This window comes from Eptatretus burgeri, chromosome 9 (genome assembly GCF_056783735.1).
Source record: "Eptatretus burgeri isolate ZD-2024b chromosome 9, Ebu_testis_v1, whole genome shotgun sequence".
NCBI classification, from domain to species: domain Eukaryota; kingdom Metazoa; phylum Chordata; class Myxini; order Myxiniformes; family Myxinidae; genus Eptatretus; species Eptatretus burgeri.
Window position 1 is genome coordinate 10,450,592 of NC_140969.1, and position 25,118 is coordinate 10,475,709.

The 25,118-nt window shown below is 41.5% G+C and overlaps 1 protein-coding gene across 7 annotated transcripts in view; it reads left to right on the forward strand.

Annotated features, from left to right (window-relative positions):
• The window catches only part of LOC147019510 (metabotropic glutamate receptor 8-like), a 544,678-nt gene that overhangs the window by 375,086 nt on the left and 144,474 nt on the right, over positions 1-25,118 (forward strand). For all 7 annotated transcript variants that reach the window (XM_085894056.1, XM_085894058.1, XM_085894059.1 and 4 more), the window contains 2 exons: positions 3,676-3,830; positions 5,124-5,264. In XM_085894056.1, the coding sequence (XP_085750182.1) occupies positions 3,676-3,830; positions 5,124-5,264 (296 nt within the window). The remainder of the gene's footprint in view (positions 1-3,675; positions 3,831-5,123; positions 5,265-25,118) is intronic.

Sequence of the window (25,118 nt, forward strand, 5' to 3'; positions counted from 1 at the left end):
GGTCGAAAAGGAAGAGGAAGATCACAACCAAAAGATCATGTTTTTTTGTGTGGAGGCTGTTGCGCGGGGAGCATCCTTGTTGTTGTGCTGATTCGATCGTGTTCTTGATCGTGTCTTGGAGCCTTGCTGAGCCTCGTGCCTCACCTTGGTTGGCTCTGGGGTTCTGCTGACTCGGAGTACGGGGTCGAACGGCGGGCGGACCTGCCTCCCTCTCCTGCTCGCAACTTGGCGCCAGAACTGGTTCCCTGGTGGCTGTGAGCGGACTTGAGCCAAGACCAGGAGGTCGACAGCACCACGGTTTCTCCTGCCCCCCTGACGAGAGCAAGGCCAGCTCGTCCGACGCCGATCCAGGGACAGTTGCGTCCACACCACGGTCCAGCCTGACCACCAGAAATAGCTACGTTTTGTGTGTGTGTGTGTGTGTGTGTGTGTGTGTGTGTGTGTGTGTGTGTGTGTGTGTGTGTGTGTGTGTGTGTGTGCTTGGCGCCTTAGAGGGATTGAGATCTGTATATTCATTGGAATTGTCTGTGTTTTTCCCCACGCCCGATCCCACACCATCCCGTCGAATCGCCCCGGATCCCTCTTCTTGCCGAGTCTTGTTATTTCTGGTAATAATAAAAACAAATAAACATCATCAACTCAGTGAAAAGTGACTCGTGCCACCTTCCTTGTCCCGTTTGCGGTAGAGCGATTAGAACCGCCATGTTTGGGTTATAAATAAATAAACCGCCTCCATCGTTTCGGCTCATTCTACATTGGCGGGACTGTTCAAGTCCCGTGGTCGTCACAATATATATATATATATATATATATATATATATATATATATATATATATATATATATATATATATATATATATATATATATATATATATATATATATATATGATCCAGATCCGACAACTACAATTTTTTCAGTGATTCTTCACCATTGAGAGATGGGGCCAAAAACGATATAGTACTGTAGTGCATGATATTTCAAAAACGTATTGGGCCCGATATGTTCTCGTGGATCATTTATTATGTGGCGGAGGTATGCACTCTACCGAGTGCCCTTCTGGTTTGGAATGATTTTCAATTTTGTTTGACTGCCAAGCAGGCAGAGAGACTCAATTAATTATCTCAAGCCTCTCTGCACATGTACGATCGGGATGAGATTCCATACAATTTGCCAATTTCAGAGCCAAAGTACTGCCAATCTCTGATTCATGTTCTGCAGTGTTTGAAGTGAAACATTCCATTGAAATGAAGTAGTTCATTGATCATAGACTAACTTCTGTACACAGACAGACAGACAAAGTGAACCAATTGCTTAACCTTGCTTTGCGGTTCATGTGCGGGGTAATTACGGCTGTACTTTTTAAAAATTAATTCCTGCTTCTTCAGATTTATATAATTACCATTACAATTTTTTTTTTCATAATTGTGATAATTAATATATTTAATTAATATTTTTGCATCATGAATTCTGAGTTTGAGCTACGTCATCATTATGGTGGATGTTACTGGTAACATTGTTCTTTGCTCATCCCTCATCTTCCAATTATTAAATTTTTCAATTTGCATTGATTTCATTTTTCTCCAAATAAATACTCTGCATGCAAGAGATTCAACTTCTCTTCCCCCCCCCCCACAAGTTGATTACTGCACCAACTAACGCCTGGTGTTGGCTTAACGGTTCGGGTGGCTGGCTTAAGATCTTAGGGTCTTGAGTTTGAGCCCCTGTCAAGGTCAGCAAAATGAGCACCAGCTTACCGGTAATAGAGGGCACTGAATCAGCAGTAAAGCTGTGCCCCCAGAGAATGATGCAACCAACAGCCACAGGCTGCGCATGATAACTCCACCAATTAAAAGTGAGTTCTTGTCGGTAATTATTTACAGGGTTGTTTGACTCGATCATTTTTTTAAGATAGCTCCTCTGGCCTTTGTAATCATAGTTTCTGGAGATGTAATAATAAATAATACCATTCCTTTCATGCTGTAAAGGCACATACGGCTGCCGAGGCAGTTTCATTAGCAAGGAGTACAGTCCTGGACAGGTTTCCACTCCGACACAGGTTACCTCAAATGGTTATTACCCCAGTGCACTAGTACTCGTTTTGCCGACCTCAGAAGGATGACAGGCTGAGTCGACCCCACTTGGTGTTAATTCAACGGTAGACAGGGGCTCTAACTCAGGACCCTAAGGTTCCAAGCCAGCAACCTTAACCACTAAGCCAACACCAGGCTCTTTCTGTAGATGTACCATATGCTATTTTAATACAATAACTGCAACAAATTGTCTCTATATGAATTCTCCTTTTTATTGTTTTTCCTCATCCTTTTCCCATATGGGTGTTATTTTCTAACAGTGCAAGTAATGTGCTGTTTTTCATCCAATTTCAACAGCAGATTTCTCTAGGTCAAGAAGCATAGACCAAAGGATACTCTTATAAAACAAACACTCAGTTTTTGGGGTTTTTTTGTTGCCTTCATTTTCATAGGAATCCTTATTTTATTCTACAGAGAGAAAAAGTGTCAACTTTCCTCAAACAGTTTCTCTTTTTGAAAGCCAATGATACATGTCATGCCATCTGTCTCTCTCTCTCTCTCTGTCTCTCTCTCTCTCTCTCTCTCTCTCTCTCTCTCTCTCTCTCTCTCTCTCTCTCTCTCTCTCTCTCTCTCTCTCTCTCTCTCTCTCTCTCTCTCTCTCTCTCTCTCTCTCTCCCTCTCTCTCTCTCTCCCTCTCTCTCTCTCTCTCTCTCTCTCTCTCTCTCTCTCTCTCTCTCTCTCTCTCTCTCTCTCTCTCTCTCTCTCTCTCTCTCTCTCTCTCTCTCTCTCTCTCTCTCTGTCTCTCTCTCTCTCTCTCTCTCTCTCTCTCTCTCTCTCTGTCTCTCTCTCTCTCTCTCTCTCTGTCTCTGTCTCTCTCTCTCTCTCTGTGTCTCTCTCCCTGTCTCTCTCTCTCTCTCTCTCTCTCTCTCTCTCTCTCTCTCTCTCTCTCTCTCTCTCTCTCTCTCTCTCTCTCTCTCTCTCTCTCTCTCTCTCTCTCTCTCTCTCTCTCTCTCTCTCTCTCTCTCTCTCTCTCTCTCTCTCTCTCTCTCTCTCTCTCTCTCTCTCTCTCTCTCTCTCTCTCTCTCTCTCTCTCTCTCTCTCTCTCTCTCTCTCTCTGTGTCTCTCTCTCTCTCTCTCTCTCTCTCTCTCTCTCTCTCTCTCTCTCTCTCTCTCTCTCTCTCTCTCTCTCTCTCTCTCTCTCTCTCTCTCTCTCTCTCTCTCTCTCTCTCTCTCTCTCTCTCTCTCTCTCTCTCTCTCTCTCTCTCTCTCTCTCTCTCTCTCTCTCTCTCTCTCTGTCTCTCTCTCTCTCTCTCTCTCTCTCTCTCTCTCTCTCTCTCTCTCTCTCTCTCTCTCTCTCTCTCTCTCTCTCTCTCTCTCTCTCTCTCTCTCTCTCTCTCTCTCTCTCTCTCTCTCTCTCTCTCTCTCTCTCTCTCTCTCTCTCTCTCTCTCTCTGTCTCTCTCTCTCTCTCTCTCTCTCTCTCTCTCTCTCTCTCTCTCTCTCTCTCTCTCTCTCTCTCTGTCTCTGTCTCTGTCTCTGTCTCTGTCTCTGTCTCTCTGTCTCTCTGTCTCTCTGTCTCTCTGTCTCTCTGTCTCTCTGTCTCTCTCTCCCCCCCTCTCCCTCTCCCTCTCCCTCCCACAAAAGGAAGCTTTTGAGAGCAGCGAAAGAACTGAATCAAACAAATCAATTCCTTTGGCTTGCCTCCGATAGCTGGGGCTCAAAGAATGCACCAATTAAGAGTGTGCAGGAGGTGGCAGAGGGGGCCGTCACCATTCTTCCCAAAAGGGCCTCTGTTGAGGGTAAGGAGTGATCCCAAGTGTTCTGTGTTGTTGTTTTTTTATGACAATGGGAATGTTACCTTTCACAAGAGCATTTTAACACGTTGTTTTGACCAGCAAACTAAGTATATTATCTGCTCATAACAAATCATTTTAGCATCATGATGCAAAGTGCTTCTTGATTTATTTATCTTTTTGTGGTGTAAACAGAGATCGTATTGACTGCAATGTGTTAATATCATTGATCGATTTTGTTAATACCGTATACACAATATTGTAAAAATATAAATATTAGAAATGAATCTGATAACTTTCAACCTGTGACTTAAGCTCTCGTATTACAAATGACCACAATGTCCCATGTACTCGCGTGTGAGGAGCCATCCAGATATTTTCCAACTCATTATTCGGAGATTTTAGATACCCCGTCCACCACTTCTCCACAATCGATACTACAAGAGAGATGTTTGTTTGTCTGTCTATCCAGGAAGTGTTTTTGGCCAAAAAAAAATAACATTTTTGAAAAAAGAAAGTTAGATTAAAAAATTTTTTTACTACTTTAATGCCTAAGCCTTGATAGTGATGTGAAAGGTGATATTAAATGATCCCTGACCCCATTCCTCAGTGGGCAAAGGGAGGTGTTTTAGCCCCCCCCCCCCAAATAATAATTTTTAATTTCTTCAAAATGGCTGCAATATCTGACCATCACCCCGGGGAATGCCGGGCACCCCTGCTAGTGCTCTATAAATGTGTGCTAAAGAGCACCTCTACCCCTCCATTCAACCAACAACCCATCCCCCTATACATTACATAATGTATGGATGGCTCCTGATTAAAAAGAAACGTCGGTGTCAGGGGAAAGCAAATCGATTGCTGATGGAATCAGAAACGGTGAAGCAGAATAAGTTGGTGGAGGAAATAAGTAAGTCGAGGGGGTTGGTTGATGGGAGGGGTATCATGTAAAAGAAGTGTGAAACAAAATTGGGAAGGTTTTAAGCATTCCCACAAATCTGCTTGTGCTTATACAGTCATTTGTGCCATTAGCACAGCACAGTAAATAGTCCACCTTAAATAAGCGCCTTTTGAGTGCAGTACTCAGAAACAGCTGTTTACGTAACCATTTAGTCAAACAGGCAGTTCATTTGAGTGGGTATTACCTGGCTTGACACTGCGTTTTACTGTAACACCTATGATGATTCACTGTGAGATGATGTTACCGTAGTCGTTGTGGTGTCAATGGGAACGTCGTGAAAACCATATACACCATGTGGCATGCTCACTTGCACATTACTTGTGTGTCTGATTTGTGTGCAGGTTTTGACAAATATTTCATGACTCGGACATTGCAAAACAACCGAAGGAATGTGTGGTTTAATGAGTTTTGGGAGGAGCATTTTCAGTGCCGTTTAAGTGGTCCTCGGAGCAAGAAGGCAAAGCAGCTCAAGAAATGTACAGGTAAGAACCCCGTTGCTTTGTCGTTTTTGCACGGTACAATCTCATTGTGTTGTATTGTATGTTTGGTGATTTCACATAATATGTGCATGACACTTTGAAAATAAGATTTATGGCCAAAAAATATATTTCTTGTTCGTTTAACTTTGTTTCCCAAAATGAATCCTTCCTATAATTCATGGACGTGTGTGTGTGTGTGTGTGTGTGTGTGTGTGTGTGTGTGTGTGTGTGTGTGTGTGTGTGTGTGTGTGTGTGTGTGTGTGTGTGTGTGTGTGTGTGTGTGTGTTTGTCACGCGACTCCTCCGACAGTTCTGGGCCGATTGCATCCAGACTTGCTACAGTGGATCAGCATGATCCCAATTAGTGTACATACGGGTGTTTTTATGTTCGCTGGTGCTCTTGGGGGAAGGAGATTGGGAGCAAATTCTGTGTGTAAATGTGTATCGTGTAGCGCCACCTTCAGGTGGGGGAGGGTATTACAAGTCTCCATTTACCATACAGTATTTCTGTCCTCCCGTTTTCTTGTGCAGTGAGGTGTTTTGAAGTATAAGCAGGAGGCATGTTTTTGCTTCATGCATGTAACGCAGGTTTTGTTTTGTTTTTCGGTGGGGGGGGGGAGCAATTGATGCGGCTATCAGTTGCCTATACACCGTCCAAATAAAGGTGTGCATCAGAAGAATGTGTTGCATGCTTGGAACACGATCATCCATCGGGCAGGTACTCCACTAGTATATTGAATTTGTGTCTGTCCATTGGTTTTTCTCAAGGAGATATGATGTAGTTTTACGAAACTTGTTTTTCAATGTGCCTTGTTTTCTTATTGTCAGCACAATGTAGGAGGTTGTGAATGAAACATTTCAAAAGGAAAACGAAAGCATCTCAAGATGCAAAGCCCATCCACATCCGCTTTGCACTCAAACTAAACTTGACAAAAATGGCAATTAAATAAAATTGTACATTTCATTCATTTGTGTTCTTCATATTCTCATTAAAAAAAAGGTTTGTTGAAGATTTGATGCCAAAAGCTCGATTGGTGAAAATGTTATGGTGTGGATAAACACAGTGTGGCTCAATGGTAAATCAATAAAGAAACATAGAAGTGATTAAAAAAACAGGCCATCTCGCTAGACGTGTTACAGCAAGGCTAATAAGGGCTATTTATAGTTACTATGTATGGCTTTGCCCTTTCACATTTTGACCCAATATTTAATTATGTTCTCCCTATTCTCACAACAAAGGTTTGGATAAAAGTTCATTATCAAAGCTCAAATTGCAAAAAGAGTTATGGCCTGGAGAGACAGACAGACATGCACAAGCAATTGCTAAACCCCATCTCTTGCTGCACTGGGGGGAGGGAGAGGGTGTGGGGGGGGCGAGCTAATGATAAGCAATTGTGTAGCAGCAAAGATATCCAATTCTTTCACTAGGAATGCAATTGCACAGTGCTGTCCCCCAAGATCCATCCATCGGGGCCATACTCTGCACAGAGCGTTGGTGCTGCCGAGTCTCCTGGGCTGTTGAGCACAATCCTGGACAGGTCGCCACTCCGACACAGGATGCTCGAATGTCTCAATCATCCCGGCAAGTTGGTACTCATTTTGCCGACCTTGGAAGGATGACAGGTTGAGTCAACCCCACCTGGTGGGGGTTCAACAGTCAAGCGGGATTTGAACTCAGGACCCAAGGATCCCAAGCCCACCACCCTAACCATTAAGCCAACACCAAGCATAGTGCCACACTATTCACCACCATCTTGGAAAATACTCAGAATGCTTTTCACACTTTTGACATTGCTTCACACAAGAGTTGTCATGATCACTCAACATAACACTTTTAGCAAACTATCTCTTTATGATTACCTATTGAACTAGCACTTATGTAGCAGTATAGAAATATATATTTATATATTGGTGGGGTATGCTTACACATTGTAAGCAATAACGAACCGTGCTTCCCCATTGTCTCGGGTCGCTGACTTGCATTTGATTTTTTCTTTCATTTATTAATATTTTCATTTGTGGACGCTTTCCCACAGTTCTGTGATTTTGTCCTGGTGTATCGGCTTTGATGTCCGTCAACATGCAAAATTACCATGCTCTTCCATTGTCTCTGTTAGCCAACCTGCATTTTTTTTCTTCATTTTTTCCATTTATTTATTTTCATTTATTTGTATTTTCATTTATTTGTATTTTCATTTACGGATGCTTTCCGACAGTTCTGTGAGTTTTCCCGGTGTACCGGCTTTGATGTCCATTGACATGCAAAATTTCAGCTTTATACGTCACCCAGAAGGGATCGAACATTAATATCAGTCAGTCAGTGAGTCAGCGGTTCGAATGAGCTTTATATATATATACATATCTATCTCGACCTTTTTTAACCATGACTGTCACAGAGAAAACTAGAACGGGCACTCATAGAGCGCATACCTTCGCCGCCACTACTTTTTTGTTCTTGGTATGAGTGTGGGGAATTGGTTTCATATGAATGGTCTTATGACACAAGCCACATATCTATAATGTCATGACCCCCCCCCCGACTTTCGGGGGCTACGGACTAAACAACAATCAACTCACGTCGTTTTGGCAAGTCTTCACTCGCAAGCTCGGTGAATACAACGTTTCAACAAGAGAAAGTAATCTCGTTTGATGCTGGTTTCATGCAAATCGAATAAGAATTGACTAAGTTATGCCGAAAACCGCATATTTTTCAAGGGCGTGACCCCCCCCCGACATTTTACCCCAACCGGTGACATGTGTTATGATGTCATTGTGTCACAAGATTGGGCATTAAATTCTGAACATTTTGGTGCTGGGTTCATGTAAAGCGGATAAGAATTGACCGCGTTATGACAAAAACCGCATATTTTTCAAGGTCGTGACCCCCCTGGCCTTTGACCCCTAACCGGTAACAAGAGTATGGGCGTCATTGTGTCATATTGCATATCACAAGATGAGGCGTTGAATTCTGAACATTTTGGCGTTAGTTGCATGCAAATTGAATAAAAATTGACCGTGTTATCGTAAAAAGACGATTTTGACCTTTTCTTGACCTTGACCTTTCACCCGAACGATCCCAAAATCTAATCGAATGCTTCCTGGCTAATAACCAATCATCCCACCAAATTTCATGCAATTCGGTTTAATACTTTTTGAGTTATACGAACCACAAGATTACAAATAAATAAATAAATAAATAAATACACGCCGACCAAAACATAACCTTTCGCAGAATGCGAAGGTAACTAGAGGAGGAGCACTCGGGAAAGTGCAAAACCTCCGCCGCCAATGCTGCTGGGTCACTCAAGTGAACCTTATATCTTATTCATTAAATATGATGTCAACAGTGCTGACAGAGTTATAGTTCTTTTCTCCAACATTTTTTTTTGGGGAGGGGGGGGTTGGAAATCACGTAAAACATGTAAAAATGCAAAAAAAATAAAAAATCGAAATTTTGTTGAAAAAAAAGTTGCAAAATTTTTTTTTCTCCAACAATTTTTTTTTGGTGGGGGGGTTGGAAATCACTTAAAACATGTAAAATGCAAAAAAAAAAAAAAATTTCTCAAACAAATTTTTTTTTGGGGGGGGGGGTTGGAAATCACTTAAAATATATAGAAATGCAAACAAAATTTTTTTTTCTCAAACAATTTTTTTTGCGGGGGTAACAATTTTTTTGGGGGGAGGGTTGGAAATCACTTAAAACATGTAGAAATGCAAAGAAAAAAATTGGGGGGGTGGTAAAAAAAAAATTTGGGGCGGGGGTTGCAAATCATTTAAAACATGTAGAAATGCAAAAAAAAAAAATTCTCTAACAATTTTTTTTTTGGAGGGGGGGGACCAAGTCCAAAATTTTATGGCATGATCCTTGGACCATACCTAACCCCCCCCCCCCCCCACCCACCAAGTTTCGTCGAAATCCGTCGAGTTTTTCCATAATACTGTTCACAAACAAACAAACAATCAAACAGAAAGGGGTGAAAACAGTAACCTCCATCCATCTTCGAAGATGGCGGAGGTTAATAAAAAAAAGTCGATGACAATGATCCACAGAATGTATTTCAGAAATTTCTAAATCCGAGAAGCCAACCGTTTAATTTGAATTTCATGGAAGTAAAGATAGCTTGTTCCGGTGTACAATTAGTTCTGAATTCATTATCAGTATAAACCGTAATTTTAATTGCTTACTTGTGTCTATGTACCCCCCCCCCCCCCTTTGTGTCTATGTCCTGATCCTGGATACTACCACCACGGATGGAAAATTTGGTGAATATATATATATATATATATATATATATATATATATATATTTAGATACATACATACATACATACATACATACATAACGTAAAGAAAATTGCCTTATTCAAGACAGTGGGATAAACAGCATCTTGAGATGTTATGTCTGGACTGTTTTTTTTTTTTAATCTTTCAAAGAATCATCAGGAAAAGAAATGGAAGGAGCTTATCAATCTGAAACAACGCAGACACTGTTACCCCATAGATGAACTGTAATTACTTATATTTGTTCAAGATTCATAAGATTCTGTATTTGATCCCCACATCGATGAAATTATTTGATTTTTTTTTTTTTTTTAATTACTGCAGTAAAAACTCAAAAGATATCATTAAACCCTCATCGGCTGAATATATGTTGATTGTGAAGCTGATGGTATGCTTTGGGTTTGTTTTTGTTTTGTTCAATTAACTGGTTTTGAATCTTTTTTGAGATTTCTGCAGGAATTTTGAGTTAAGAGTTGATTATGTCATCGATGCATGAAAAGAGTTTTCAAAAAGCAACTCAGAGGTCGATAAATAGAGAAAAACAATCGATTGTCAGCTTTTATTTAATTATGCATCATCTTTGGAAGCACTCAGTTATCATGACGTGTGACCTCATCGACAGCAAACATGGAGAAGTGGCTGACATTAGTGTGAACGATGTGTATTTAAATATTTAATAATTCAGTGGTACGATGGTATTTTATGCAGCTTATTGTTATAACGAGAGAGAGAGAGAGAGAGAGAGAGAGAGAGAGAGAGAGAGAGAGAGAGAGAGAGAGAGAGAGGCAGAGAGCGAGAGGCAGAGAGAGTGAGAGGCAGAGAGAGAGAGAGAGAGAGAGAGAGAGAGAGAGAGAGAGAGAGAGAGAGAGAGAGAGAGAGAGAGAGAGAGAGAGAGGCAGAGAGAGAGAGAGGCAGAGAGTGAGAGGCAGAGAGAGCGAGAGGCAGAGAGAGTGAGAGGCAGAGAGAGCGAGAGGCAGAGAGAGCGAGAGGCAGAGAGAGCGAGAGGCAGAGAGAGCGAGAGGCAGAGAGAGAGAGAGGCAGAGAGAGAGAGGATGGGAGAGGGATATATATATATATATATATATATATATATATATATATATATATATATATATATATATATATATATATATACGTTTCTCAATGGGAAAGAATCACTTTAAATTATTATCGGATCCGGATTTAGATTTTCACCAAAATCGAATCAGTTCATCCTTGTTACACACCTAACCTGTCCACCACATTTCGTCCAAATACGTCCATAACTTTTTGAGATATCTTGCTGCAGACAGACAGACAGACAGACAGACAGACAGACAGACAGACAGACAAGGGTGAAAACAACCTCTGTCCACCATTGGTGGTGGAGGTAAAATGGTGGTCAGAGGTTATAAAATAACAGGTAACCAAAATATTCACGTTGAGAGAGGTCTTACGATGCATTGTGAAAAAGGGGAAACACCCCTCTTCACCTCACTTGAGTAAAACAGCATATTTCAATAGAAGGAACCATGTTATTGGAATGCTAATTCCAGTTCATTTTCACAGGGGATATTTTTTTGTGCGTGGGCATAGAGAAGCGCATGGAAATAATTTCAGAATCTATATAATCTGTTCACCTGTCCAGAGGTTTGAAAAGATAGCTGAGAAATATACGCACTCACCTTTAAGCAGTCTAGCCTGGGTTTGAATCTTGACCCAGCTATAAACTATCACCCTGGTGTTGCGCATTCAGGGTGAGACATCAATGTATGTGCCGTCCATCATATGGGCATTAAGCCAGTGAATCAGTCTGTGAACACTGATCGTTGGTGGACATTAAAGATCTCTCGGGGTCTTTCTTGAAGAGTAAACGAGTTATAGCCGGTATCATGAGCAAATAGCAAATTCCTTCCACCTTCAGTTGAACAAACTTAGTTAAAACCGTTCCCTGACCTATCCTACAAAATGTGAAGAATTGGACTCATAATTTAGCTTGTGGGAATGCTTTATTATGTTTACAATGCTAGTTCCATCCATATTCTCTTGTTGGCAACATCTATCCTGTAATACTTTCACCATCATGACTTCAACCAATGATTTTAAAAACACCCATTGTCCATGTGATATTAAATCATTGTTCATGCAAGGTTACCAAATTATAATATAAACAACTACAACAGCATTCGGTGGAGCGCATTCCTCCGCCACATATAACCTGATCCACGAGAACATGTCGGGCCCAATACATATTTGAAATGTCATGCTATACAGTACCATATCGTTATTGGCCCTACCTCTCAATGGTGAAGAATTACTTTTAAAATTCAATAATCCTCACAACCAGATTCGGATCTTCATCAAAATCGAATCAATTCGTCCTTGCGACACATCCAACATGTCCACCAAGTTTCGTCTGAATCCGTCCACAACTTTTTGAGATATCCTGCACACAAACAGACAGAAAGGGGTGAAAATATAACCTCCTTCACCTTCGGTGGTGGAGGTAATCATATGTTTCTCATGTTTTTGTTTTTTCCTAATTCACACACACACACACACACACACACACACACACACACACACACACACACACACACACACACACACACACACACACACACACACACACACACATATATATATATATATATTTTTTTTTTTTTTTTTTTAATATATCACATAGTTGGTTGTTACCCCACGTGCACAAACCGAAAAGTGTGGTTAAACAATTGGTTCCCTTTGTCTGTCTGTCTGTCTACAGATGTCAGACTCATCAAGGAACTCCTTTATTTCAATTGAATATAATATTTTTCATACTGCAGAGCATGAATCGAAAAACAAACCTACAGTTTGCAGTACTTTGGCTCTGAATTTGGCAAGATGTTTGAAATTTCTCCCGATTGTGCATGCGCAGAGAGAAGTAAGGTCATTTTTTTCGTCTGACTGCCTGCCTGGCAGTCAAACAAGATCATTCCAAACAGGAAGCTTACTTCTTTTAAGGACATAATAACGGGCACAAACAACAGACCCAAATAACTAATTTCATGTGTTAAATATGCTTACTTAAAAGACGGTGCATCACTTGATGGTAAACTTCCAACAAATTTTTTTTTTCCTGTAACCATTAAAATCTTTGTTTTATTTTACTTGATTTATATACTTGAACACAAAAGAACTCTTCTTGGCACTTTCAAAAGCCTGTTTAGCAGTATTTGGAAAAATATTTACACTGTCTCATACCCTGAGGGCAGAGTAACTCTGAATTTCAGCATCTCCATTGCCTCATGCCCTGAAGGCAGAGTAACTGTTGGATTCAACATTTGTGCTGTCTCATGCCCTGAGGGTAGAGTAACTGAGATTCATCATTTACTGTCTCATGCCCTGAGGGCATAGTAACTCTGAATTTCAGCATCTACACTGCCTCATGCCCTGAGGGCAGAGTAACTCTGAATTTCAGCATCTCCATTGCCTCATGCCCTGAAGGGAGAGTAACTGTTGGATTCAACATTTGTGCTGTCTCATGCCCTGAGGGTAGAGTAACTGAGATTCATCATTTACTGTCTCATGCCCTGAGGGCAGAGTAACTCTGAATTTCATCATCTCCATTGCCTCATGCCCTGAAGGCAGAGTAACTGTTGGATTCAACATTCGTGCTGTCTCATGCCCTGAGGGTAGAGTAACTGAGATTCATCATTTACACTGTCTCATGCCCTGAGGGCCGAGTAACTCTGAATTTCAGCATCTCCATTGCCTCATGCCCTGAGGGCAGAGTAACTGTTGGATTCAACATTCGTGCTGTCTCATGCCCTGAGGGTAGAGTAACTGAGATTCATCATTTACACTGTCTCATGCCCTGAGGGCAGAGTAACTCTGAATTTCAGCATCTCCATTGCCTCATGCCCTGAGGGCAGAGTAACTGTTGGATTCAACATTCGTGCTGTCTCATGCCCTGAGGGCAGAGTAACTCTGAATTTCAGCATCTCCATTGCCTCATGCCCTGAGGGCAGAGTAACTGTTGGATTCAACATTCGTGCTGTCTCATGCCCTGAGGGTAGAGTAACTAAGATTCATCATTTACACTATCTCATGCCCTGAGGGCAGAGTAACTCTGAATTTCAGCATCTCCACTGCCTCATGCCCTGAGGGCAAAGTAACTGTTGGATTCAACATTCGTGCTGTGTCATGCCCTGAGGGCAAAGCAACTCTGAATTTCAGCATCTCCACTGCCTCATGCCCTGAGGGCAAAGTAACTGTTGGATTCAACATTCATGCTGTGTCATGCCCTGAGGGCAGAGTAACTCTGAATTTCAGCATCTCCACTGCCTCATGCCCTGAGGGCAGAGTAACTGTTGGAGTCAACATTCGTGCTGTGTCATGCCCTGAGGGCAAAGTAACTCTGAATTTCAGCATCTCCACTGCCTCATGCCCTGAGGGCAAAGTAACTGTTGGATTCAACATTCGTGCTGTGTCATGCCCTGAGGGCAAAGCAACTCTGAATTTCAGCATCTCCACTGCCTCATGCCCTGAGGGCAAAGTAACTGTTGGATTCAACATTCGTGCTGTGTCATGCCCTGAGGGCAAAGCAACTCTGAGACACAGCATTTTTGCTGTCTCATGCCCTGATGACGCTGGAGTAACTGCGACATTCAATATTCAGACTAATACAGTGGCACCTTGGCCTGTTTGTTGAGTGCAAAATGCAACACAACAATTGAAAAGACCCTTCCCAAGTCCTTTTCCTCAAAACTGAATTGGGGAAGGTGCTCGATGAACTCTCTCGTTAGTGTCTTGGCCGTAAGTTTTTTTTTTTTCTCCTCCATTTGAGCATTTCTCATCGATTTCTCAACAAAGCTTTATTATGAGAATATGGAGAAGACAAATTAAGAATTTGCCCAAAAGGTTAAAAGTTCAAAGATCAACATGACATAAAATATTAAATTTTCATCAAATTTTAAACGAAGCTTTATTACGAGAATATAGAGAAGACAAATTAAGAATTTGGTCAAAAGGTCAAAGGTACCGTTTAGCATCCAGAAGAAGAAATCTGAATACAAAGCAGACAAGCTTTTCATTTTCAGATTCTAGCTTTATTTGTTTTCCTCTAAAACTCACGAAACAGGATTATTTTTGCATGGAAGGCAGCGCGTGCTTTACTTCTGCATGTCTTGTCCCGAGAAGCTGACTTTGCTAATGAACTGGTGTTTTGTTGCCTTGCTGATGAAAAATGTATCACAGAATTTCTCATCTCCCCTGTTGCTCCTCCAAGAATCTTTGAATATAGCTTAGAAGCCATTGCTGGGAATGGTTTTCCCAAGTGCCGGTAGTTCAACCCACAATTGGGGGTGTGCTATCAAATGCATCTGCTGTGCAGTCACCTTTATATTTACAAGCACCGTGCAATAATGCAGGTGGATGTGCTTGGTTCAAAATCGATTCCCTGACATGTCTTTCCATAATGACGCGCCCGTCGTATTAAGCACAACGTTACCTTCGCCCAAATCATTGGGAATCTCTTCATAATGCATCGAAGTGAGACACGAGGACCAAAATATTTCAACAGGTGTGACGGGCAGTTTGAAATGTAAATATTCATCGACATTAATTTTGATAAACTTGCCAATAAACTGTTGCTTCTGAAAAATTTTGGCGACCGAAACTTATCCAAAAGCTGCTGGTTAAACAAAGCACTGGTGGTTACTTTTTTCGACGTTGTAAATGGTTCATAATTACTCGTTGGCGCGTAACTTGCATCTCGTACGTTGTAAAGTAAATGTTTTCTCGAAAATCGCCAATTAAAATGATAATTTTGCCCTCGGCCAAAGAAAAGCAGAAGTTCTTTTACCCATTAACCACCAATGGCCGGGACTTTGAAGTTTGACCTTTCGCACAAAAGAAATTCAATTTTCTCCGAGGCATTGTGAAGCACAAATAGGAATACCTCGGTGAATGTTTTGTCACACGTGCTGAGGCCGAGGCCGCATTTTATTTTTCCTCTTTGCGCTTTTCTCTCGTTTTCTCGGGGAAAAAACCAAAAAAAAGCCAAATGCTCTAATTCGAACGTGGGTATTGGCTAGTGGCACGGCACATATCATATTGCTTGGTTTGTTGCTAATTTTGTGATCAAATGCAACGCCATTCCTATTAACGATACGCGTTCCATATCGGCCGATTAAGGCCCTTTTTGATTGCACAAATTGCGGTGAATCGCAATGCATTTGTAAGGTACTCGTGTGGTTTATGTTTGCGGCTCTCATCAACGCAAGGTTGGCGAAGACATTCTTTGCAGCACATTAACCGGTGGGAAATTAATATGCTTGTAATATCCCAGGAAGCTTGTATTATTATGTATTTTGTTGATTTTCATCGAGAGGCAAAATGCTGAAAGCTTTCCGCGCATTCTTTTGTAGCTCATCATGGTTTCAAGCCAATTTGAATAATTCAGCATGGTCACTCGCCTAATGAAAGCCTTTTGCTATCGTTGTTGTACTGCATGTTCGCTGGCTGCTCTGGGGTTAGTTCTGTTTGCTGAGATTTATTTTTCATTCCTCCTGGTTTGGCAGATGGCAATGTAAAATCTGGATGCAATGCATAGTTGTGCTTGCGTAAAGAGTAAACACACAGATTTGCACCAAAATGCTCAACATGATAGATGTCGAACTTATGAGAGTTTATAATGTGGTTGGACTCGTGTGAGAGGAAATCATTGAAATGCACAGGCATGTTGGTGACTTCTTGCTCAACACCACTCTTTTGTGTCTTGAAGGTCTGGATTTGTGGAGTGGATAATAATTATTATCGATACGATATGCTTCACATATGTTGGGGAGAGTAACGATGAAAGGACAAAATATGCATGCTCCCTGAAGTGGTGGAGAATGGGCAGAGATGTGAGAGCAGGAGGAGCGCCGAGTACCAGAGTAGCGCAATGAAACAAAAAAACAAAAAAGAAACTACAAGGCCACCAACCTGGATATGGTGAGCAGGAAGCAGGCCCCGAAATTCAGTTTCCTGATGGAAGAATCCATTGACATGGAGGGGCAAGAGAGGAAGCAACAACATTAGTCCACAGTGGGGAGACAGATTCCACGGCACTCTGGATGAAAGCTTTGCACACCATTATAAGCTGAGGATGACAAAGAAGAACTTCATATTTTTATTTTTATTCTTCTACAGGATCTAAGGTTTGGAGAGTACAAATCACACACACACACACACGCAACACGGACTTGACTTCAAACAAACACATTTGCTGAGGTTTGGGGTCGTGATGCAACTTCCCGTGGTGCTCTGGCTGCAAGCCACACCATCTTTATGATGTCACTTTTCTTTTGAAACTCACCGGGCAATTAAGGAGGATTTTCCTTCTCTCCACGGATGGCAACTGATGGTGTCTGTCCGTGCTCTATCCATTTAATGCCGAGGGTCAAACAAGCCAGAAGCACGTACCACTTTTGAAGTTTTGGTATGACTGAGCCGAGAATTGAACCGTTAACCCAGCAGACTCACAGCGGATCCTCGAACAATTGTGCAATGGGGGCGAAGAATTCCAAACCAATTGGCTGAGAGGAATAATGCCACAATGCCTGCCTGACAGAGGGATGAGCAACTCTCCTGCACAAAGTGGGGTTATGTGCAAAGGTGATGCAGGAAGAGGTGGAAGTTGCTGAAGCAGAAGGAGGTGAGAGGCTGTTGAGAACGAAAGGTGCACCTCCATGCACCTGCGTTTACAACAAGGCAGTTTCCATTTTAACAACACCGATATCTGTAACTTGCAAAATTTCACATCACAGCAGGGCTGAATAGTAGGTTATTAAATGGTTTCAGGAAAGCTGCAATGTACAGTACATACATGATGGATGGTAGAAAAGGGGATTTTAAAATGTCCAAGAAGGACGAGGGGAAACGGGAACGAGCATGATCGGAGAATCGGAAATGTCGGGTAAGGAAGGATCGCGGGGGATGACGAAACAGGAAATAATTTTCCATAGCTAACACAAGAGGTAGGTGGAGGAGGGTAGCACATGTGCAACTCCAATACACAAAGATGGATGAAGAGAGAATTAAATCGATGAATTATTTCAAGAAAACAAGAGGGAGAGAGAGAGAGACAGACAGACAGACAGACAGACAGACAGACGGATTTGGGAGAGCAATAACAAGGCAAAGGAGTTTTTTTAATCTCGGTAACAAGACAGAATTGAGAGAGGTCGGTGAGTAGGAAGCAGAGACGAGGATGGAAACGAATGACAGAGAGTAGAATGTAGTCAACAGGCAGTGCGGGCAGGCTACTTGTCTGACTGTATACTAAAATAAATGCCGTATTTTTCTGTGTATAAACCGTGGATGCGTATTAACCGCACCCGTGTTTTTCACCCTCAAAATAAATGAATATGTTGATCATTTTATTTTCTGACCTCGATCTAAATACGTTTGTAAATTAACTTTGTGCGGAACAAAGTGACGGAGGTGTCAACATGCTTCTTCCCATATCCGCTTAATTTCGTCTAACTGTCATTCTCGTTTTCAAGAAGTTGAAGAGAGAGCAGAGGATACCAGTAAGTTTAAAATAATTTTTTTTTTTATGTTTATGAGGATTTTTTTGTTCCCAGAAAAAGGATGATTAGGGATTCATACCGGTATCATACATATTTCTTGTGGATTTGTGGCCATGAAAAGGGCCGTCTGGCTTGATGAAGCTTTTCAGATAAACCCGAGGAAATCCTCGTCGAAGACGGCACGTAACTCCTTGTCCAAATCAGGGTAGAGCAAGTCCACATCGCTGTCCATATCGCTGTCACCGTCATTTGCAGAATCCTCCTCCCAAATGATGCCATCCTCTGTGCCGTCCATGTTGTTGGAGGTGCAGCATTTCAGAAATGCTCGCTTGATGATGTCCGACAGTATCTCCTCCCACACCTTGACGATGCAGCTGCGGATCATCAGAAGGTCGACCTTTCTCATCCTCCCACTCTTGGTGTTGGTCTTCTACTCACTCATTATCAAATCAGGCCAGCAGCAGCATAGCCCGTCCTTGAACGGCTTGTTAATGGACACATCAAGGGGCTGCAGGAGCAATGTCATCCCACCTGGGATGACGACGAGATCGGTGTTGGTCCAATGGAGCAGCGCTTTGGTGTCGTCGGTCTTGTGACAACTGAACGCATCCAGGACTCGCATGCTCCCTCATCTGGAGAGACCACCATCTGGCCTACTACTCCAGATCGTGCGCACCCATTCCTGGACCAGTCCCTTGTCTATCCACCCCTTCTACTGTGCACGAACAGTAATGCCAGCTGAAAACTTGTCTTTGGGCATTGTCTTCCTCTTCGAAACAACATACGTGAGAAGCTTGCCATCGTCTGCAGTGCAGGTGAGCATGAAGGTGTATCGATCCTTCTCCTGACCAGTAGTGTTGATCGTCAAATTGCGCACAAGCTTATTTGACGTGAGTGCTCCGTTATTAGAAAATACATTACACAAAAGTTAATATTTGAAGATGTACGGGATTTATACCTACAGGAGTGGACACAAACATTTTACAATAGCTAAATGGACAGTAATAAAATAATAGACGGACAAAATCTGATTTTCACAGAACCTAAGCTTATGTTGGAGTGCAGACATGCTATACATTTGGCCTTGAATCGGGAAAAACAGAAGCTTTCTCGTTTTAAATTCGGAAACAAGCCTCCCTTGTGGAACAATCCAGAAAACAGTGGAAAATAAATATATATATATATATATATGTCTCACAAAACAAATGATACTCAACAATATTTTGGTTCCAGAAGAATTAGACATAACAGACCACCATGTGATCAACTGAAACAATTAATATGCAATATTCTGCAATCTGTAGGGCTGACAGATGGCCGAGAAGTGGGCACACTCACCTCGAAGCTGTCTAGCCTGAGTTTGAACCTCGATCCGGCTATAAACTGTCATTACGGTGTTTTATCAGTGGGGTGATTCATCAATGTATGTTCCATCCCTCAGATGGACGTTAAACAGGTGTCCCGTCTGCCGGAATTAGTTGGTGGACATTAAAGATCCCATGGCATCCTTCCTGAAGAGTAATTGAGCTATAGCCGGTACCCTGAACCAATTCTAAATTCCTGTCGTAACCTATAGGAGGCACAGCAGCAGTGGCACAGCCTCAGCCAATGATGCAACCCCACAGCCTTTTGCCACATACGAACGAAGAATGATGCAATCGGCAACATATAAATCCAGTTGATTGAAACTGCAGGTACATTATTCGCTCAAAGACTGCACATGTCATTGTTAGAGTTTTCAACCCTGAAGAATGGGATCACGATGGAAGACAAAAAATTGCGAGCACAGAAAACAAAACGACCAATGTATCTGTTGTTGTCCTACTAGGAGTCTAGACTCCTGCATGCTTGAAAATATGATCAATCCAAAAAATATTTTAGCTGTGTCCTTGGGGCTGAAGATTCATCGAGAGCACATGGTCAAACCATTTTGTTTTGGAATTTGTTTTGAAGATGCAGGTGGATTGATATTCCATCCATCCATTGGGACCATACTCTGTGCAGAGCGTTGGTGCTGCCGAAGCAGTCTCCTAGGCTATTGGGCACAATATTGGATGGATCACCACTCCGACACAGGATACCAGCATGCTGGCACTCATTTTACCAACCTCGGAAGGATGACAGGCCGAGTTAACCCCACCTGGTATTAATTCAACAGCTGAGCGGGATTTGAACTCAGAACCCCAGGATCCCAAGCCCACCACCTTAACCATTATGCCAAAACCAGGCATGATGATATTACTCCCCTACAAGAAGTCTTCTGATCCGATACTTTGACAGGATGTTGATGTTCATATTCACAAACAGAGAGTCAATTGCAATACGCCATTGGCCACAATCAATATGTTGGTGTTGGAATCGAGCTGTGGATGAGGTTTGAAATATTCGCAATGCCTTTTGTATATGTGCACTAATGAATAGACCTGGAATAGAGGCCTCTTTGAAAGCCATTTCCAAAGTTTGTGGACACTTGTCTTCCAAATAATAATTAATAACAACAAGGGCGAAGTCGATGGCGCCATCCCAAATCCCCATGCTTCCCACCGAAAGCAAAGTTTGAAGATAGCAAAAAGTTCTACCAGGAATGACGCAATATCAAACTTTGAGTTTGAGTAGTTTTCCCCATTTTGACCCCTGTGACCCAAAGTGTCCACCTGAGGCATGAACCGGGGGTCCAATCCAAATTTCGTTACATATTTCATGCATCCCGCAATGTTGATTGCATCTACAAAGTTTCATGAAAAAATGTGCACGTAGTTGCATTTTTTGGTATTTGACCTTTTGACGTTACCCCAGGGGACGGGGCCAAAATTATACTGCTCTTGCACCTTCCTGCCATGTGGTTATCATAACTAAAAAGTTTGACCAACTTCTGTACAACTGTTTAGGAGGAGATATCATGACACAGACAGACAGACATGCGGATGGAGCCGATTACAATGTCCTATCCAGAATTTTTTTTTCAAAAAGTGTGGGGATAATAACAATTGTATTTGTTTCTCTTATGGATACAAAGGAGATATATATATATATATAGACATATAAAAATCAGCGACATGAAGGGTATAAATAAGTGTTCAGGTACTTTTTAAAATAATCAACCAGTCGTATTACTCATTGAAATTGGGAGTTTGTTCCAAAGCCTTGAAGCAATTAACACCTGTTTGTGGAAATTATGTACAACAAGGCAATGGGGAAAGAGCTGCTGTAGAACAAAGAGAGTAAGATGTTCTCTGCTGTGTGAAACATGAGATGTATGCTAGAAGCGAAGATGACAAGGATTTGAACCTTTGAATAATTATTCTTTGTTGTATTCTCTCTGCAACCTGGAGCCAGTGTAATTGGCTTAGCATGGGAGTTACATGGGACAATTTGGGGTTGCCGAAAGATCAGATGAGCACATCTGTTCTGCACTTTCTGTAATCAATACAAATCCTGTTTCATGATGGAAAAGAAGAAGAGAAAAAACTGGCAAAACCTTCATCTGGTCTTGAAACAAGGAAACGTCTTCACAGGACCACTGTACAGGAGAGGGTAATTGTGGTAGGTGGAAAACTACATTTTCCTATCCCCATTGGGTGTTTTTGAGGAGAAACCATCTCCGTCCTGGATGGCCGTTGGCTTTCAAAGGAAACTCATCCGCCCTTTTTCTGGTGTTATTTTGTCGTCCTGGCAGAGTGTCACAGACATCGTCCCCACGAGCAAAGCCAATGAGAGGTGTCCGTTTAGTCTCCGACAACCTGACCATGCGATGAGTAGCACGAGGTTAGATATTACCAGTGGTAGTCCCAAAAAAAGATTGGAATGTTTGATGAAAAGATATGGAATGGTCGGTGAAAAAGCAATGAAGAATTGGGATTTACTAGAAATCAGTTTGAACTTACTACGTCTCCATCATGCCTGCATGTCATCGATGCATTTAGAGAGACGAAAGTGAGTGCAAGCAGCATCACCAGGTCTGGTCACGTCAAAAATTGCATATAACTGTATATCATCTGCTTACATGATCGTGGATGGAATGTTGAGTGATGATTTGCCCAATACGACGAATATAATACTTGAACAGACCCTTGAGTGACTCCACATTTTAGGTATTGGTCATCTGATAAATACTTAGCAATATGGACCATGCCAGATCTGTTCGTGACTCGGTTGTACCGAGCATTTATGAGCCCTAATACCTCGATAACAACTGCAGTATAATGTGGTTTTCCACTCGGGAAGGATTCCTGAATCTTTTTACTTGTGTTCAAATTCATTGCAATGGTGAAAAAAAAAAGAGAGAGTATCTCAACAAGGTCTGATTTTAACTATTTGTGGGATCCTCGTCCAATGTTTTTCAGCATCTCTAGTGGTCAATGGCTTAGTTACTGAGTGTCTGCAAAGCAAGTTCAATATGTCGTTATTTGTATTCAAAGTTGAGGTTGGTGGAAGAGCTCGAACAGAACAGAGTGGAAGGTGGGAAAACACACCATGACAATGAGAGAGTGAGGGGAAGGGTGGGAGCGGTGAGGTAAGACAGGAGGGGAACGAGCTGGATGGAAGGTCAAACACAAGCAAGGGCTGAATGAACAGGAAGAGACTGGACCAGCACTCGGTGGAGTGCATACCTCGGCCAGGTATCCATTCACCAAGTTTTGTCCAAGTCCGTCCCTTACTTTTTGAGATATATCCTGCTCATCGACAGACAAGCAGGCAGGCAGGCAAACAGCCTGGGTGAAAGCATAACCTCCATCCACCATCGGTGTTGGAGTTAAATATGAGGCATGAAAGAGCAATGGAAGAAATTAATGGAAGGTAAGGGGAGACTGAGGTGATAAAACACAATAAACTGCAAGAGGGGTGAGCGAGCTTCCGAGGGCTATTGAGGGTAGAATATGTCATGAGTATGGACAGAGGATGACCTGAGGGTTTTCAAGATATTCAGGGATGAAACTTTAATGAAGGGAGGAAGAAGAAACAGTTTGCGAGAAAGATTTTGGGAAATGATAGTAAAGGGAGAAGAAACATTTTAAATTGTGATTTCAATTCAAAAACATTCGAGTTGTGACAGTCTGAAAGAAGAATTAAAAAATATATATATATATATATATATTTAAAACGAAGCAATTATTTTTCTCCTTTCAATCGATTTTAAATACAGTAATTATAATTCGCCATTGTTTATGGAAAATTTAACTTTTCTGGGTCAGATCGACTATTCCATTTGAGTGGACCTCCTTGTTTTTGGCGAAATGCAAACCGGTTGAAAAACCCTTTAAGTTTTCTGTAGCTTTCTAGGCAATTAAATCCTCTTGTGCTGCAATGTCATCTGGAAGAGTTCGAATACGATCAGCTACTCGCAGAGTGATCATTTTTTTTTTCATTTCTTTCATGTTTTTGTCACGGTTGTTGTTTTGTCTGGTTATTATTCATTGTTGCCTCTTTGTTGTCACCTTTTGTAAATGAGGAAACACAATAATTGCCCACTCTGAATGTCATTTTAATGTTGTCAGGGTCAAGTAAGGTTGGGGAAAATGTTCCTTTTGGGAAAGATCGAGCAATTTGCGTATCCTGCCCCCCAAACCCCCACTAGATGGACATACGTCCGGCTCCGTTTGTTCGGGATAATCAACATTTTAAATTTGAATTTACCGGCTATACGATCAGTCAGACAGCACTCCACACTGATAAATAGAACAAATGAGGTTGAATTTCTGTAATTAACATGCCTTTACAAACAGGACACTAAGTGGTGCCAAGTGTGCCAGACAGTATTTCACAATTCCGTGTGTGTGTGTGTGTGTGTGTGTGTGTGTGTGTGTGTGTGTGTGTGTGTGTGTGTGTGTGTGTGTGTGTGTGTGTGTGTGTTGTGTGTGTGATGGAATTGTTAGGAACAGTTGTGTGTGAAAAAACGAGACGTGTGTGTGTGTGTGTGTGTGTATAATATGTGCAACATGTTGCACATAATGTGTATATACAGTATGTGTGCGTGTGTGTGTGTGTATATATATATATATATATATATATATATATATATATATATATATATATATATATATATATATATATATATATATATATGTCATGCATAACATGTTTCTATATAACATGTGAAATATGTCATGTATATCGTGTGTGCACATAATTTCTAATATATAAAGCTGACTTTGTGTCTGTGGGTCATAAGAGCCGCCCATTCTACAGGCCGCGCCCTCCAGCCATCTAGAACACGCCATCTTTTTCTCTCCACGTAGCTCAGATTGTTGTAAAGGCCCTCATGCACATTTGAAGACTGAACAACGCATCTTCTATCATGAAATAAAGATACCCTAACATTTTAATTACAGCTCAAACGAGGTAATGCATGTTTTGTCCGCAGCGATCGCAGCAGCTGTCCAATATACACCGCCCAATGAAGGTAGGTTATAATTCTCATATTATGCAGAGGAAAGCAAATAATGATATTTCATTAAAAACTAGAAAGACACACGGGTAGAGCGCATACCTCCGCCACGTAATTCCTCATCCACGAGAACATATCGGGCCCAATACATTTTTGAAATATCATGTTAGACAGAACTACATCGTTTTTGGCCCTATCTCTCAATGGTGAAGAATCACTTTTAAAATTCTAGTCGCTAGATCCGGTTTCAGATCTTCACCAAAATCTAATCAATTAGTCCTTTTCACACACCCAACCTGACCACAAAGTTTCATCCAAATCAACATAAATGAAGCATACATTAAATAAAGTATGCAGTAAAATATATCAAAAAAGTACAAACTTGTCAGAAAAGGAAAATCAATATTCATGTAGTTTTTCCAAAAATACACTAAAAGAAAGTATAAGATTTCTCATAAACAACCGTTTCTTTATATTTGGTGACAACATACTCCAGCAGACAGTGGGGTTGCCCATGGGTTCAGATCCAGTCCCCTTCTTTGCAAATTTCTTCCTGTTCAGATCCAGTCCCCTTCTTTGCAAATTTCTTCCTGTACATGTACGAGTCTGGTTGGGTCCAGAACATGTGCAGGAAAAAAAAAAAAAAAATAACTGC